The sequence below is a fragment of the Diadema setosum genome, chromosome 17, assembly GCF_964275005.1.
Source record: "Diadema setosum chromosome 17, eeDiaSeto1, whole genome shotgun sequence".
In the NCBI taxonomy this organism is placed as follows: Eukaryota; Metazoa; Echinodermata; class Echinoidea; order Diadematoida; family Diadematidae; genus Diadema; species Diadema setosum.
Window position 1 is genome coordinate 11,255,186 of NC_092701.1, and position 19,081 is coordinate 11,274,266.

Sequence of the window (19,081 nt, forward strand, 5' to 3'; positions counted from 1 at the left end):
CATTTCTTGACCAGTCCTTATAAAAAAATCAGCAAGTTGACGACGTCATGCTCCCCTCTCACAATTTCTTATTCACTTCATATACAGAAATGACAAAAATCTCATATTTCAGCAGCATAGATATATTACATTTGTCTTAAAAGCAATCAAAATTACAGTGAACAAATGTTAACTCTGATATATCTTGATTTGGGAATAAATGTCCGATCTTGTCTGCGCAAGTTTATCATTAATTGTCGGTTCCAGTGCATGTCTTTCGTGGAGAGCAGCTGTGGTGTCCAGTCAAATGTTCATCTTTTCCACGTGTTGGAATTCGAATGTTATTGTTATGAGAAGAAGAAGGAGTCTCGAGTACGCAATTTGTAGTTGTAGTTCTAACAAGGTTTAATTAACAAAAATTTTCTGCCCGCCTCGAGTCTTCGTCAGTGTATCCAATGATCAAGATATATCTGAGTTAACATTCTGTTCATCGGGAACACACTTTTATTGGTATTAACTGAAAATAATCTTTTTTTTCCCGAATTTCATATCAATGAAAAATTGTTAGGGTATGACTTCATCAACTCGCTCATTTGAATATTTATAAGGACTGGTCAAGAAATGTTTCCCAAAAAAATGTGAAATTTCAAAATTTCTTGTTTCTTATCCGATTTTTGTATTTTTTAGCATTCTGAAGGGAATATTTTTCTCTCTTTTTTTAAGTTTATCTATTTTTGGTGGATTTTTTTTTTCATGCATCTAGATATCTTCAAATTATACGTATACACACATATGAATTTGAAGATATGTAAGTCACTTAACTTCAGTCTTGGAATGTTACATTTGGTTATAACAACACTTGTCGTTTAACTTTGGAAACAATCTAAATCCACTCGTGGGTTTAAACTGTTCAAAGTTCAATTCAATTCAATTCAATAGTTTGTTTATTTCTATCATCAAAAAAGAAAAAGAAAACATGATTCAAACATGATTCACAAGTTGTCGATTTGTCTTTCTTTAATCTGATAAGGACAGTTTTTTCCCAAGTACAATATAAAGTATATGCACGAATGATGTCACAAAAAAGAAACAATGTACACTTCAGTGCACTCTGTCATGGTAACAAAAAAAAAAAGTAAGTTAAACTCGTGCATCCATTCTCATCGATCCACTCTGTCATGTGTATCATTTGTATATTGAAGCATCTCATCTTCGATTTGCCCTATGCTTCGCGGGCTTTTTAAATGGCATATGATAATTATTATGAACAACCGGTGACACGGCATTATTTTGCTCCTGCAACATTACTGCTCCGGTCTTATTTTCTCCAAGGTTTTAGGGTCAGGGTTGGGGTTAGGGTTGTGATAGGGTTTTAGATTCAGTTTGATTTGAGGATTAGGGTTAGGGTTGGGATTATGTTTGTGGATAGAATTTATGTTTTTGGCTTTTGAATAGCATGCAGATATTTCATGGGAGCAATTGTCGCAGGAGCAAAATGTCATGGAACCTGAACTACATGTGTATGGCAACCTTACCTGGCATGCTTGATTGTATAAGCTTGAATGCTGAAGATTGGATTCTAGTGAAATTGGCATTCATGGCTGATCACCTGAAAACAAGACATAACTCATTCAAAAGGAATATGATGTTCTTCGTTGCCGCTTCATGACCACTGGTTTTCAGTTTGCAACTTTCTAATAGTAGACCTTCGGTGTATCTCATATCCTGAAATACGTTTTTTTTTTTTTGTTTTTTTTCTTCATCCGATGGCATATCATTACTAGAAAAGGGAGAACAAAATAGATCAAACTCAGATTTCAAAACTTTTTTTTGCAGAGTTTATAATACATCAAGGCTCGATATTACAGAAGCAGTTGTTTCAGTTTCGCTTTGTTTTCTCCACTTGTTTTAAAGAAATCAGTATAATAAGGTAAACAATCATGACACATAAAATATAAACAATTAAGAGTACTCATCAGAAAGATATAATTATGTGAATAGTATATGTAATAACATGGCATATCTTTAGGTATACAGGTTGAGGAGACCCTTATCGATAAGCAATTCGCTTGACTTTGATAACGGCCTCTGGGTATTTTCAATGTCATTTGACCGAGGAGAAAAACATAAAGGGAACATAGCAAGACAGAAACAACTTTAAGGGACAACAAAGAGGAAACCCGAATAAGAAAAGTTGAGAGAAGAGAAGCTATGGAATATATATGTTCAGGAGTTTGGAGCTTTAAAATAAAAAGACCAGCTAACTTCACCTAAAAATAAATTCAAAACAATTAGCGGTGGCCCAGTGTCCCAGTGGCCCAGGGCACCAAGAAATGATATTCACGAAATTACTGTATTAAATATATATCTTAGATTTTAAGAAAACAGGGGTATACCTATTATCACATGTTATGGGGTGTCATGGAGAGATCATAATAGTATTTATTTCTCAATATTCAAACTGCATGTGCTAGACTGAATTTAGTGAATTTAGTCACAGCACACGGTATTTGAAGCCCCTTAATTATATCTTCCCATTTGTATACTATACATAATTATCATGTTTTACGATTGTTTTAATATCTTATTCAATGAATTCGTTTTTAAGGTTTTCCTTTCTTACTTCTTAGTCACAGAATATGTTACTTAATTGAAGCACTTTCTTATACATGCCAAATTTCACATAATCAAAATGGTTTATTGTATTATGTCATCTGTAATATAATTACTTTTTTGTTTTTCATTGTCAGGCGACCAAAAATTGGTGCTTCGAAGATTTGAATGCAAAGGTAAGCGTCGGGCCTCATGCACAGATGGATATATATCACATACAATATGCAGATAGATAGATAGATAGATAGATAGATAGATAGATAGATAGATAGATAGATAGATAGATGGATGTAAGTGCTAAATGAGAGTAAAAGTAAAATTAATTGATGGTCCTATCTACTGTGTGATGTCAAATTCTGCTCATGTCACATAATACACATTATCTCATTTATTTAATGTTTTAAGATCTGTCTGAAGGCATTGTTAATGCTGGTAAGGATTGCAAAGATTCAAGTGCTCTCTGTGTGTTTACCCATTATTTTTGTTTTGACCTGTGTGAGATCTTACTCCTTAATGCTCGTGAGTAGCTTACTGCAGTTGTTAGAAATCATTTATTCTTGAATCTCAGATCGATTTTATCATCATCATTATCAATATATTGGGATAATTTATCATCATTGTTGTTATTATCATTAAATTCATCGTCATTATCATCATCATCTTTAATACTATACTATACTATCATCGTCATTACTACTATTATGATCATTATCAATTGTTGTTAGTGTCAACATCATTAACATCTTCATCATTTGTCATTGTCATAATGGATTCATTTATTCAATAATATCTTATCATGTTCATCATCTTATCTACTCGAAAGAAAAGAATCTTGTATGAAAGCACACATCCTCAAGCTGCAGACAGTTGCAAACACATTGAATCAAATCAAATTTAGTGACTATTTCTTCTAGTGTCCCCAACGAATACACTGAGTACTGCAAAGAAAAAATAAGAAATATGAACCACTATTTGTAATTGGAAATTGTTTTGTAAACAATGTGTACCACTCATTTTACACTTTGTTCCTACACTTCAAATTCCGTCATACACACACATGTTCTTACTGGAGAGAATATCCGCTGGTTGTAGCAAGGTGCATTTAGCAGGTGAATTCATGCCATGCATGATTTGTAGATTTTAGGGTCGGGACCGGGGCGCGAACGGGACAGATGGACAGGCGGGTCGAGGGGCATTCCCTCCCCTCCTCCACAGACCACCAATGTAAACAAAGTACATGTGCAGAATTAAAATGGCCTTTAAATGTTGCCAATTTGAATATACTAGCTCTTCTTCTAAACCCCCTTTTTACCAATATTATCATCAGCTGACCAGTAAAATAATAAACATATTAATGTAATACCTTCAAAACAACTGTTTGTCATATGGTCAAATTTTGCACGGTTCTATTAACAAATTACATCACAAAGTCTAAAGATCCTTATCAAATACGTAAAAGGTAGGAGTTGTCTACTGGTGAGGTGCAGGTCACATGAAGAAGCCGCTAATCTCTCTCCTGAGGTACTGCTGAATTGTGACTTGTAATTCACGTTGAATTCATGATGAATTTCTCGACTGACGACGACGATGGAGACTTTTCCTTTTCCCCGAACCAGAGCGGAGGGTAAAAATTGAAATTTCTATACTCGTTTGTAGTTTAGACATGATCTACGTTTCACAATGTTTGTGGTTAGCTGCCGAATTACACAGCACAGGTCGCCGCCGTACGCGGTATACGCGGTATACATCATACATGTACGTGTGTGCTGGGGGCGGAAAATCATATCGCATGGAGTGAACAGATTGTAACCTTAGTTTGTGTTAGGACCTGAAATGGCTCAAGAGTTGCGGTGGAGAACGTGATGTTGCACTTACAGGATACAGTAGGCTGTGCAGATTTTTCACACAGTACAAGGAGGGGGATGGTACTGCACATTGTCTTTATACAAGTGTCAATCATCATGATGATCATGTATGACTACAGGAATGTGGATGTGCTTTCAATTTTTAATGCACATTTGATGCTGTTTGAATTTGATGCCTTGCGAGTTGTGTGAGATCAGTGCGCAGTGCAACATTTTTAGATGAACGTCAGATCTACTGAGAACTGACCATATTTAGAACCATTTTACGGTGACAAGATCAGAAAAGAAACTTTTAATGTACTGTTACCAGTAATTTATACTGTAATTTCTCATTCTTGCACCACTTGGCTTGAGCAAGACCAGTCGAGTCTCAATAATGTCAATGATATTTCATATTTCCATCAAAATATATGACTATTCATTGTTCATAGACTGATCCAACCTTACAGAATTCCCACCCGCCATTAACTGCGGTGTCCCAGTTGTGCAGGTGTGTGCTGAATGCATGATATACAGCTGTACAGACTTACAGTTGTATAGTGTGGTGGGTGCGAGCGATCGCCATATCATGCATTCGCCATACATTTGCGTGCATGGGACACCACAGTTCAATTGGAATCATTTAAATGGTGGAGGTTGCTGCCAGGCCGGATCGGTTTGCTACAGTATTACTTTATAGCATAATAAACTACTGAATGTAGTGACTAGAGAGCCTACAACTTACAAGTTTAGGTCGCTTGTCCAAATGAATCATTCCATGTTGTGAGGAGCCATTGCATTATGGCTCAATGGAGAAGACCCACCATGGACTCTCAATTGTAAGGTCCCTGGTTCGAGGCCTCTGGCACATGCAGGTTCCCTTAGGCTGCATGTATACGGAGGTGCAATATCCTCATTGCCTTATTCCTCATCAGAGGAAAATTCAAATGCCATTAGTCCCTCGGTAGCTTGCTGATAAACATTTGAATGCTTCTTCTTCATTATCTTCCAGATGAAGTATAGTGTACGATCCTCTGCCTGGGCAGAGTACATTTACAACCTATTTTCATGCTTTGTGCAGTGTCGAAAACTTTCTTCCGTGGCCTTAGTGGCTGTGTAGAATAAGCCATTTCAACATAAAGAAGCACAATCAGTTTCAGAAGTCAGTGTGGATGCTTTGGGACATTTCCTGCAATTCATTGAATACCCCATCACAACATACTTTTTTGTTGCATACATACACTTGTGCAGGCTATTGGTCTATCCAACGTAACATTACATGTATGTTAATTAGCTTTTAGTAAGCTAGTTGCCTTAGATGAATTTTGATTTAAGTGCAGTTCAACTCAGTTATAGTGCTTATCTATGCCACTGTGACACTGGCAACATTTTCTTTCAGCTCCTTGATTGGATGGAGCTGTTCAACTTTATAATCCCAGGTTGTTGGGTGTGTGTGTGTGTGTTTTAACACTTCACAAGCTCTGTTCAGATGTTAAAGGGAAGATAAACCCCAAGAACAATGTGGATTGAGTGAAAGCAGCAACATTAGTAGAACACATCAGTGAAAGTTTGAAGAAAATCGGACAATCGATGCAAAAGTTATGAATTTTTAAAGTTTTGATGTTGGAACTGCTGGATGAGGAGACTACTAGAGGTTATGACGTATGAGTGGACTACAATATCAAGAAAATATAAAGAAAATACTACAAAAATCCATTTTTCATGAAAATTACAAATTCCATCAACTTGATATTGACATATGTTAAGGGTAGCAATTATTCCCCCTGCTTTCTGAAAGCAGTTGGTCCACTGCTCTTTCATAATTCTAGAAAAGTGAATTTTTGTTGAATATCCTTTATATTTTCTTTGTATTGTTGTCCACTCATACGTCATATCGTCTAGTAGTCTCCTCATCCAGCGGTTCCAACACCAAAACTTTAAAAATTCATAACTTTTGCATCGATTGTCCAATTTTTCTCAAACTTTCACTGATGTGTTCTACTAATGTTGCTGCTTTCACTCAATCCACATTGCTCTTTGGGTTTACCTTCCCTTTAATGACATATTTTGAATGCAAATGATTGCTGCTCTCTAGAATTAAAAAAAAAAAAAAAATAAACCTCATGTAGTAGAATAAGTGATCATTGTTCGTTAGTCTTTCAATTGTACATCTTCCAGATTGTGCTGATGTAAGAGGGAACAATTGCTAGTTTGCTTTTGAGTCACCAATTATTAAAACAGACAAAACTATGCTACGAACTGCGCAGAACCTAGATCCTTTAAGTGACATCAAGAGATTTGAGTATGATAAGAAGATGACAGATCTGACAGCTTTAAATACAATAGTCACATTTTGAATCAGGAAAAAGGGGTTGTTTGGGGCAGCTTCACAGACTGTCATTTTATTTCTTTCAACATATGCAATTGCATTGACATCCATTCATTCCCTTGACGTTTATTAAGTGTGATCAGGATCTTCTTTGTTAGCCTGTTTGAAATACAGTCTTGAAATGTTTAATCTTTGTCTTCTTTTTTTTTCATCTGTCTCTCCTGACAAGCTGACACTGATTCCCTTCCTTTAACAAGCATCATTGAGTACCTCTTTAAAATCCATGGTCACCATCAACTAATGTTTTAGGACCCCTATCATATGCCAGAGTTAATATTTTTGCAATGAAAGCGGGAAAGGTTAAGTTGTGCATCATCTAATGTGGTTTGGCAGGGCAACATCCATTGTATTGCTGAAAACATGTTTGTTTGTTTTTTAATCTCTCTCTTTCTCTCTCTCTCTTGTTGTGATACCACATCAAATTTACCTACTTTTGTATTTTTAGGTATTTTTTCTGATGTTTGCATGACTAAGTATTGATTATTACAGCACTATGCCATTGGATAACTTTCAGTACATTATGTCACACCAACATCTATTCAAAGAATGCTAAGTACAACATTTTTGTGGTTGTCTCTTGTGGCAGACACACTTTCATTTCACATGGTTCCTTCAGACCATGGCATTGTCTCTTTTTTTGTCAGGTATGGGCTACACTCATGTGTGTTGCTTTAAATGTTAGAAAAACTTGACTGACCGTCAGATGTCTCCTATCCAGTTTCCTCTTCAAAAGAAAAAAAAAATGTATGGTGTTCTTGCCCTTTAAACACTAATGTAATTTGTTGTAGGTTCACAACTGTAAGCTGTCAGAGGTAAAATATCCTATTCATCTCAAGTCTGAATGGAATTATAATGACAATGTGATTAGTAAATAACAACTACAACGTAAAAAAAAAAAAAATAAAGGGTACCAGTCCAGTTCATCTAAATTGTCATCCATAGATCTTTGTATATTATGCTGCTATTCTGAACCACTGCCAAATTCAGCATTGTTAGAAAACACCCAACTCTTGCCAGACACTTGATATTTGACATTTGAAACATTTAAGGAAGTGACAAATACTGTCATTGAGGGGCTGGGGTGGGAACCTATCCATTAAATCATTCTCATTTGCAATTAGTGATTTCGGTATGATATGTCTTAAAGACCCGGTAGTGTGGGGAAACATGGTAGTCCAGTTGAATCAAACTTCATTCGCTGCTCACTTGGGTACATTAAAAGACTATGTAGCACCTGTCGTGGTGGGCAGCAGATGTTGTGTATTGAAACATACACTCATCAGTAATGGTCGACTTCCGTCACGATTCCTTGGATGTGTGTATACTTTCACCATGTACGTGTAGAGATCAGTGATGAAACTAGCTAAAGGAAACCAAAACCCACAGAGAAATGTGGATTGAGTGAAAGCAGCAACATTGGTAGAACACATCAGTGAAAGTTTGAGGAAAGTCAGACAGTCGATGCAAAAGTTATGAATTTTTAAAGTTTTGGTGTTGGAACCGCTGGATGAGGAGACAACTGGAGGTTACGACATCATGTATGGACAACAATATCTAGAATATGAAGGGATTTCCACAAAATTTTTCATGAAAATTACACATTCTATCAACTTGATACTGACATATTTGTACCATGTATATGTTAAGGGTAGTAATTATTCCCCCCGCTTTCTGAAAGTGGTTAGTCAAGTGCTCTTTCATTTTGCTAGAAAAGTGAAAGCATGTTGAATTTTCTTTGTTTTCTTTATCATTGTTGTCCACACATGATGTCTTAAACTCAAGTAGTCTCCTCATCCAGTGGTTCCAACACCAAAACTTTAAAGATTCATAACTTTTACATTGACTGTCCGATTTTCCTCAAACTTTCACTGATGTGTTTAATGTTGCTGCTTTCACTCAATCCACATTTCTCTTTGTTTTTTGTTTTGTTTTATTTTATTTTTTTCTTAAATTAATGGGATCCCATCCAGAGTCATTCTGGAAGTTATAAGTCATTGGCATCCAATCTCAAAAGCAGCTATAGGGCAGATAAACCAATGTCAATATGGGTAAGTTGCACACATTTTTGTAGTTCAGAATGCATAAAATATTGACGGTACACAAAGAACTATGACATGTCTGTTTTCTATAGGATCATTTCATAAGCAGTGTGGCATATGGCATATGATTTACAATTGTACAAGTACTCAATTTGATATAGAATATATAAAAAAAAATGACAACTAACAAACAAAAGTGCTGAGGCTGGAATGTGACATACATACATGGTACTACTTTAACAGAGGAGACTTAATTTCATCAGGTGTTGATAATAAAAGATGATAAAAATGAAATTATAATGAAAATAGCAGTAATCTCCTCACTACAACTATTTCCACTAATGGTCATAATTATGCTTGTTATGATAACAAAAATCATAATCTTTCTACTCTTGACTGCATGCTGGTAGTAGAAAATCATAAGATCGAGCACACTTTTTTGAACTTGAGAAACATGACTAAAATTTTTTTTTAGTCTGCTCTTATTGTATCACCTGCTCACTGTCATGATGCCAAACTAAAATTGCAAAACAGGGAATATTTTGGATTAGTGCCCTTTTATTGCAATTAGCAGGACAACTTTTATTCATTGAGCTTCACTACAGGATAATACATGTACTAACTACGAAAATCTGCATTCATGTTCTGACACAAAGGCCTTTCGTGAAAGTTAAAAACATTTCATTATACAAGAATATCAACTGCAACTTAATATTTTAGACTAGTATGCATCAACCACCTACATGTAGTACAATGTAAGTAGCTAATGCATTATTCTGTTGTAAATAAAAGCATTGTTAATGCCTCAGCATGCAAACCACACTCAAAAACACCATTCGCATGCATGGGTCAGATTTGTGTCGCATACAATGTAGCTTCAAATGCAATTTTTATCAAACTCATCAGTGTGTGCTTCCTGTCACTCTCAGATATGTGAATTCTAACTTGCAGTTTATTTTACACTTTTCCTTGAACCTGGCTGGTAATACACAGACAGACTGTGGATTATTTTGTGCAGTGCAACACTGAAAAATTGTCTGAAGCATACCTACAGTACTGAAGGGCAGACTTGTACCTAATGCTATGGTGAGCAAATGTCAGTGTTAACAGACAGCTACATATAGATGTGTTTAATTCTGTGAGGATGTGAGGAGGAGGATCTAAATGAAATCTCGTCTTCCACTGGAAACATGCCAAGGGCATTTCTCTGACGTCAGAATTTTTCCTGCCCAGTTTTGATATGTTCAGAATACATGTAGTGTAGTCTGGGGGGAAATCATCATTCAAGTTCCACAGACCATTTTTGTGTGTGTGTGTGTGGTTTAGTGCTGTATCTGTTGATCTCTCTCTCTTTCTCTCTCTCTCTTTCTTTCTGTTGCTATAAATTTTACAGTTTAGTTGTAATAGTGTTTCATAAGTTACAAGAGTAAAACTTAGGTTCTCTTTCATTGAAGTGGTTTATTGTTCAGAAATGATGTATTTCAGTTGAAGAATTTTTAAAAGCCTCACTATGGCTAGATTTATTACTGACTCTTAATGTACAACACATTGTAGAATGTTGAAGTTCTTCTTCTTCTTCTCAAGTTATTAAAAAGTTTTATAAGTTTCTTTGCTTGATTTTAATTTCAGATTTAATGAATTATGAGATATGTGGATGCATTGAAGTTCAGAGGTGCCAATAGAATGATCACCAGATGGTGATTTTGGAGTGTTCAATGTCTACATTGTACCGGGACTGAATATTTTGTAAGTCAAGCAGGACCACCTTTAATATGTGTAAAAAAATAAATAATAAAAACCAAAGAATTAATGCTTTCCCACCCTGTAGGAAAATATCATTTAGCTGAACAAGCAAGCCAAGCTTTCTCTTTCTTACAGACATGTACATGTAAGATTGGCACATATCACAGTTTCACTTCAACAGTCGCAATAGACATTCTTGATCTTGTTGAGATTTGGATATCATTGATATTCTGCCAAGTTTTACTTTGCCAAGCTAGAGGTCATGCATTGTGTATTCACATGTATGTAGATTCATTGAGATCTTTCAGAACCATTCTCATCAATATTGACTGGATATACTTTGTGAGTAATGCAATAGTACAGGGTGTTACAGTTTTGTGTGTGTGTGTGTGTGTGTGTGTGTGTTTTAACAAATTACTCATGCATGTTATAGATGAAAACAAAGAGATGTACCTCCCTCCAATGTCAATGTCTCTTAAGATTACTTCAAAACAGGTTTTATGTCTTCAATTTACTGCAAGTGTTTTTGCCTTCTTTTCTACAATACAGTGTACTTCTTGTATGGGATATACCCCCTGTACAATACACTGTATATTCAAACCCATTCCTCTACTTAGTGCAATTTGATTCTAGTCATATACATTATAAATTTATTTTCAGAAAATTGCATCACTGTTGAAATAACAAACTTGGTTCTGGCTTGATGTTAGAGTATATATATAGAAAGTGGCATTCAGCATAAACCTCACTAATAATAATACAGTTATGTTTATCAAGATTCAAGTAACTCTGGTTTTACCCTTTATTCTTATTTTACAGAAAACACAAGTCAAAGCTGTCATCCCGCATTTATCATTTATTGTCTCAACATTCTTCATGTACAGTATACATCTAGAAATTATTGATTTTCATTTGACTTGATATGTCCAAGGAATGACCGTATATATATATATATATACGTATATATATATATATATATATATATATATATATATATATATATATATATATTTGTTTTTTTTTTCTAAATTTGATAAAGGCTTATACCAACTTTGATACACTCTTATACATTGGAATATGGATACCGGTAATCAATTTGTTGATAGATATCTACTTCCACAGTACAACAGGACTTTTCAGGGATGTCAGGTCATTTTATCCCTTATGTTTCCAATGTACAAAAAGCAAGAGTTTGGTCAGTCTGCATAACATTTGTTCACAGCTAAGTCTTGAATTGGTATAAAACACAGTGTTGAATAGAATTAAGGGCTGTTATTATCTTTTCTAGTCAATTTAGTTGAAAAACAACAAAATTTTCAATAAATATATCTCGTTAGATTTTCTATGATGTCAGTCCACCGTTACATGCAAACATTTACATAGTACATTCTCCTGAAAATTGTCATTTTGGCATAAATGCTTAAAAGATTGCTTGTTTCAAGCAATTTTATTGCAAAGTTTGATATCAGAGTGATCTAAAAGATCATAAGGTGTGTGTGTGTGTTGGGGGGGGGGGGGTGTAATGCACATTGGAAACAAAGAAAAAAATCCCTAAAAATTACTTTTTTTTACAATGGAGAGTGCCCTTATGTATTCCTTTAATAGAAATATAAACTTTTTCAAATAGAACACTTTTTTTTGATATACACATACAGTACCTCATTATGTACATATATGTTTCCCCAAACAGACAAGTAATTGTTTCTTATTGTACATGTATATCACATTAAAAACTGGCAGTTGACCTGTGATGGTATCAATGTCTTGAGTTCAATTTACGTATATCTGAGAAAGATTTCCAATCTTCAGACATTACAGTTACGTACTGTACGTGTAGATTGCTGTTTTGGAAGTGCTATAATGGCTGTTAATCAGGTATTACAACAGTCGTGATAGAACTCTTTCATTTTAATGAGAGAATTGTGGTTTCCAGTCTTTGTCACATGGCCAAGAAGCCATTTGTAGGTTTCCAAATGGCATAATAAAATGTTAATAGGAATATTCTGCAGCACACTCAAATCAATAAAGTCTCCATGACACGTTGCTTTCCCAGATTTACATTGTAGATCATGATCATATTCATTAAATTAAGGTGAATTGCATCATGTTTTCTGATAAAGATTTAAATTCCTTCTACGAGATGCAATGTAGCTTTGGCTACACCTTAGAATGAGCATTACCGAACATATTACATTTACAAATGTAATTTAACTCTTTCAAGCCACCATCACAAACTGACGTTGGTAGTGTGTATAAACTTATTACTGCTGGTAATGACAGGTTTTTTAATACATTAGGGCACGGATGTTTAAAAGTTGAGATCAAACATAAGTAAAACAATCAAACATTAGTCTGTGCATACTTAATTCTCTTTGGCTGAAAATCTGACTTACAGCTGTATGTTTTATTTTCTGACATATGATTGATTAAATTTGTTTTTGTTGTTTTTTGTTTGTTTGTTTGTTTGTTTGTTTGGGGTTTTTTTTTGGCGCAACGGGGCCCAGGTGTTGTTAATCATTTTTCAGATTCGATATTTCTCTTGGTACAATAGCTAATAATAAAAGTAGATGAAATTCTGAAGCACCTTATCTGATTTGCTAGGGACATGTTCAAATGAAAGAAAAAAAAAAGAAGAAGAATGGAGCATTAAACAGAAAATCAAATGTAAGTCGTAAATACTTCATTTTGATTGGCTGAAAGTGAGTGATTTATTTTTGTGTTTGATATCAGACATGTAACTCTTTAGTGCAACAGGCCCCAGATCTTGTTTGGTGTCATCCAGAAAAAAGCATATTTTGCTGAACTCACAGTGGGGGCACTATAAATGTGTGCTGCCTATTTGATGAGGTACGTTCGTAGGAGGAAGTGGGATAATTACCTGTATCAACATGTAGGTTGGACAAGGTTGTCTGTTATTCCTCTTTTCTCAAGTTCACCTGATGAATAGGGTGATGGGGTGAAAGCCTCTTTAACCAGTTAAAGTCCCCAAGTTATATTTATATCCCGCAAAAGTTATTTCTATTTCAAAGATTGTTTATTGAACTTTTCCTGTCATGATGCTACATGTACCATTGTAGTGTTTTGATAACTATGTAACTTTAAAAAAAAAAATCCAAAGTAGCCATTTGCCTCAATGCCTGGTACAAGCTGTAAATTGTGTATTGCAACATGCTCTTTAAAGGGATGGTATAGTTTTCATTGAGATCAGGATTCAGGTTTTAACTTTTGTGAGATAATTAGAAACCATTTACATGAAATATTGTAAAAGAGCATACAGTTCTGGGAGGAATTAAAAGTGTATTTCATGAAAAATGGTTTTGAAATATCCACAAACAATGATATCCTTATAACAGGTGGGCTCTGCCTTGTTAACGTGACCACTTTGTTTTAATAAGATAAGCTTTTTAATTCCTTTTTGAATTGTATAATCTTTAATATGTTATATAAGAAGTTTCACATTATCTCTTATAAAGTTAAAACCTGAATCCCTTTCTCAACCAAAACCATACCATTAGAAACATGCTTGTATACAGACGTAATATTCATTAACATTTTATTTCAATACTCTTCAATTATAAACTTCCTGTTGTCATATAAACAATAATTGCTGACTGTAATTGCAGCATATAGTCACAAAATGCAATTTAATTCTGAACATCGTACAGACCGTACATTTAGAGTTTTTCACGAAAGGGTCGTATACATGTTGTGGTTGAAAGCAAATTCCTGTTCTACAGTGCTCACTCACTTTTGCCCCATCTAATGGCGTTGCCTTCCATAAGCTGCATTGTATACGTGCAGAAGACTTTGGCAGGAAGTAGTGGCTTGCCTGTCTAGCTCTGGGGCCCCCTCAGATGTGTTGTATAATTGCCTGCGAAATCTCAACCGTACCACCTGCACTTGTGTGGTACACGACTTTGGCTTCAGTGGGCTTGAATGCGATGAAACAGTGTACACTTTCAGGACGCAGTATACGTTTGTATCTTGTATAGTCTGCAAAACACAGAATGTAATCGTGCAAACTTCAATTAAAAAAACAAAAAACAAAAACAAATCTACTAGCCATGTTACTATGTTGTTAGAAAACCTTATGTGGAACCTTTCCTTGTTATAATGTGTCGGGTTTTGCAGTGGTGTTCATTTTAGGGTATTAATTCATAGAAAACAAAAGTAGTCTGGGATTTTTTTACCTTGAACTTCAAATATTAGATGTTGTACTCAAAACGCTGGGGCTTACTTTCAGAACATATGCAGTAGGATACAAATGACACAGGTTTATTAGGTAAACTTTGTGTGCTGTTAGGATAAATGTTGATGTCTATTGTTATTTCTGCTCTCTTGATACAACTTAAAGTTAAGGTATCATCTGGAGTCAGCAAAAAGAAAAAAGAAAAAGAAGTGATAGAAAGCGGAGACTGGCTGCAAAGTGGACAAAGTGAAAAGTGAAAATGTCCCAATGCTTTGAGTTTGTAAAAAGGTTGATTGCAATGTGTGTATATTGTGCATTGCAATATACATTGCAATGTACACACTGTATGTATGTAGACGAAGACAAGGACAAAAATACTTGCTTGAATACCCAAATTATGCCAAAAGGATGCTGAAATAGATTTTGTGTTTAAACTAGGTACAATAGCATTAGTCCCCCCCCCCCCCAAAAAAAAAAGCAAATTGAAGTTGCCTATATAAATTTTAAGTTCTAATTTTTGGTCATTAACATGATGCTATTTCATAATACGTATAAGTGTTACTAGGTATAGGGAAATGGAAATTAAGTATTCAGATAAAAGCAAAAAGAAAATAAAAAAATGGCCGATTTCTGTTAATACTGTCTCTGAACGTTATCAGGGCCGACTGTATCCAGTGTCTGCTTCATTCCCCACTTTAGATCGCTTCCCCATTGAATTACAGATAAATACTTTATCCTTTTTGAGGAAGATAACATTGATTGCATCATTTCATTCTTTTAAGATTTGATGTTGAGTACAAGGACAAGAAGAACATACTCCAAGGATCTGTGGTACAGGTTTAGCGCTGCCGATTTTTGTGGCATTCGGTGGTAGGGATTACCTGCGGCTGAAAAATCCCTGTGAGCAGAGAGGGTTTTATTGGGACCTGCAGGCGAAAGGAAGGATGGAAGGATGGTAGAGGGGTGAAGGGCAAGCAAGGCATGGATGGACCTGTAATCTCCCCAGGGGGATTGACAGAAGGACTGATAGAAGGAGAGGGTATGGCTAACCACTGTGTGATGGCTCTGAGACACAGGAAATGGTACTGATGGCTGGTTGGTTTGGTTGGGAAGAGAGGAGGGGGGAAGGAATAGGGGGGTCGGGAGGGGGAAGGAATAGGGGAGAGGGTGGGAGGGGAGGCGGGCAAAGAACAAAGAATGGGAGGAGCAGATCGGGGTGCAAAGACAGGGAACATCCAGCGATGTATTGGTTGTGCCTCAATCTACTTCTGCATTATCCTCACAAGAGTGCCAACGAGGGGAGGCCTAGATAATGCCAGATCGAGATAAACGCGGGGATCAGGTCTGAAACTGGGGATGAACCTCGCAACGTTCAGCGATTGCTCGCTCCCTGTGTGTTGGGCAATTAGTCATTCCGAGCCACTGACAGTCGTCAGCCGACTTGAAAAAGCGTCCTTCCGCCTGTTCTGTGTCTGAGGAACCCACCTCCTCCACTTCTCTATCTGCAATCTTGAGTCTGTCACTGCTTTGCCTAACTGGTTGTCAAACGGGGATATCTACATCGTGGAGTTGAGCCACCTTGTCGACAGTTTATGTCTTTGTCGGATGAGTGTTTCGTCCTCTTGGATAACTCGGATAATAATTTCTTTGGATAGCTACGGATACATCTCAAGTGCCTCATGTACGTATTCGTCTCCTTTTATTACTCTTTATTCCATTTTTCATCAAAGGGCTTTGGTTCTTGTGATGCATCTCTAATTGGCTAGAAATATTATCCTTTCAAAATGTGCATATCAATATTTTTTGCTTGTTTTGGCTGTCTGTGACATTTTGTATTTACAGATCAACAAAATCTGTGTTTGCTGAAAATTACAATTTGGTTAGATTCCATTTGAAGATTGTGTAGGATGTAATTCACAGATGACTTTGAACGAAATTGTCACTTCCTGCATTGAGTGAGCACTCATTGTGGAAGAAATGTACAAATTTCTTTATGAAATGTTACAAAACAATGCACAACTCATACTTTTAAACTTCTTGATATGTGATGTCACTGTTGAATGTTTGTTGATTTTCTTTCAATCACACAAATGTCATCTTTATAATCTCTAGCATTCCTTTCTGTAGCTGCTATCATTAAGGAAGCAATTCCATTTTAGATTAATGCAGAATATATCACAAGGTGTTTTTTTTTTTTGGTTTGTAAACAGATATCTAGTATTATGTAATGATAGAGCAAACTTATGAATATATGCCAATATATTGTTGAACTTTGAGCCTGTAAATAAATGTCATTTAGAGCTCTGTGTCAACAGTCACCAAACTATGTAGTAACCAATGACCTTCTTCAGGGCTGAAAACAAAACCTAAATCATGCATAAATATCAACTTCACCAGTAATCAATAACTGTCTGATAATAATGATGATGATAGTGGAGTCTTGTAATGCGCCATGTCTGTCACACAGTGGTACTCCTGGCGCAGAAAGGTAAGACCTCCTCCCACATTGCTTCATTCAGGAAAAGATCACAATTGGAAGAAAGCACAGTTACTGAAATAAAAAGGTTTTGAGTTCTTTCTTGAACCGAGGGAAAGAGGTCTCCATTCTCAGTTTCAAAGGCAACTGAAGTTCTGTTCCTGATGATCTTGTGCCATATAGATATAGAAGTGTGATGAATTTGAATTTGCTCTCTTGTAAGACAGCTTGAACTACATGTACTATATAAGTCATATTTCAAGCTGTCTGGTGAGGAATACACTTGTGCATTGGCAGACAACGTTCCCAACAATCCCATGAACTTTTGAGACGTCTTACGCACCTCGTCAGAACCTGCTGTGGCGAGCTTGTGAGTCATGAGCTTCGGTAAAAAGCTGGAAAAGATCAAAAAGTGAAACGAGAGGTACTTCAAGGTTCCGCAAATTTGAGATGCTGCTCTTGCTGCACTGCTTCTGCAGCATTCACTGGTGGAGTTTCTCAGATTTTGACTTCAAATAGTCAAGTTTGCATCAAGTGAAAGAAGGGAAATATGAGATTTTAAGAATTACAAGTCTCATGACACAGATCTGTGCTCTGCACTTAGTGGACTTAACTGGTGCGGATGTTTTCATATTTTGGGCGTGTATCGGTTGCGAATAGTAATGCTCCAAGGATGGTGAAAGCTCGTTAACGAGCAATTCAGACTTGAAGTATTAGCACATCCAGTTCACAAATTAAAACAAGTATGTATTAGTGTATTTTCACTCGTAAAACAGCACTGACTTTAATAGAAGAATAGAAATCACAAGTGAATGTTAGACAGTGACATTCCACAGCAATTTTTGATCTGCCATTACTCACCTGCCTATTTGAATTTGAAAATCATATCTCTGGTTGTATCATAGATATTTAGTGTACAGAGAATTTGATTTGATATAGTATCTGAATATGTCTCATGTTCTTTTTATTGACACTGGAGGTTTTAAACTATTTGCAGGATGGAATCAAGAAGTAGGCCTACAATTTGTGCAATTGAAGGATTTTGAAATTGATTTTTTCAAAGATATGTGACGAGATCAACTCACTTTTGAGCTTAGAATCTTGGCTTAGGGCCCTATTTTTTTTTTTTCAAACCTTCACCTCAGCAAACCTCGGCTTCACATCACCTGATTTCATTACCATATTTAGGCTTAATTGCAGAAGTCCAGTAAAACTTAAATGACTAAATAGAAAAAAAATTGTACTGGGTCATATTGCAATGGTACGTGTTGCTCATTTAAGATTCATGAAAAAAAAAAAGAAAACCATATAGCTGAGAACATGATTTTTTTAAATGTGAATTTTTATATTCCCTTTTGGAATTTGTTTTTTCATCAACTGATATTTGGATAACTTTCACAATTTTCAGTGAATCATATGAAATTGAACTTCTTTGTACATTAAATTTTCACTGTATTTTCTCAAGCAAACTACCTTAGTTTAATTCAGCTCAGTGTTAAAATTTCAATCACAAGTACTTAACATGAAATAAGGGCACATTGTATAAACATCATTACAAGCTACTTTCTTTCAAGCTCAAATCTGTGGTACATGTAGCTTCAAATCTATATAACAAGCGGCATTCTTTTGCTTATGTTGGCAGTGATGATATCAGAGGAATAAAGCAGAGCAGTGGTCTATAAATACATCTATGTTTCAATGATTTCAGTATCAGGCATAATCACTTGTGTGGGTGGCTCTTGCCGCTTGCGGTTTATTCCGTCTTTAGTGATGAGAGCTCTCCCTTTCCTGCCTGTGTGAATGAAGTCA

The 19,081-nt window shown here is 35.7% G+C and overlaps 1 protein-coding gene across 1 annotated transcript in view; it reads left to right on the forward strand.

Moving 5' to 3' along the window:
* The first annotated feature begins 4,083 nt into the window (after nucleotides 1-4,083).
* The window catches only part of LOC140241173 (FK506-binding protein 15-like), a 138,244-nt gene continuing 123,246 nt past the window's right edge, over nucleotides 4,084-19,081 (forward strand). The window contains 1 exon segment of the mRNA XM_072320932.1: nucleotides 4,084-4,216. Coding sequence (XP_072177033.1) covers nucleotides 4,152-4,216 — 65 coding nt within the window. The 5' untranslated portion in view covers nucleotides 4,084-4,151.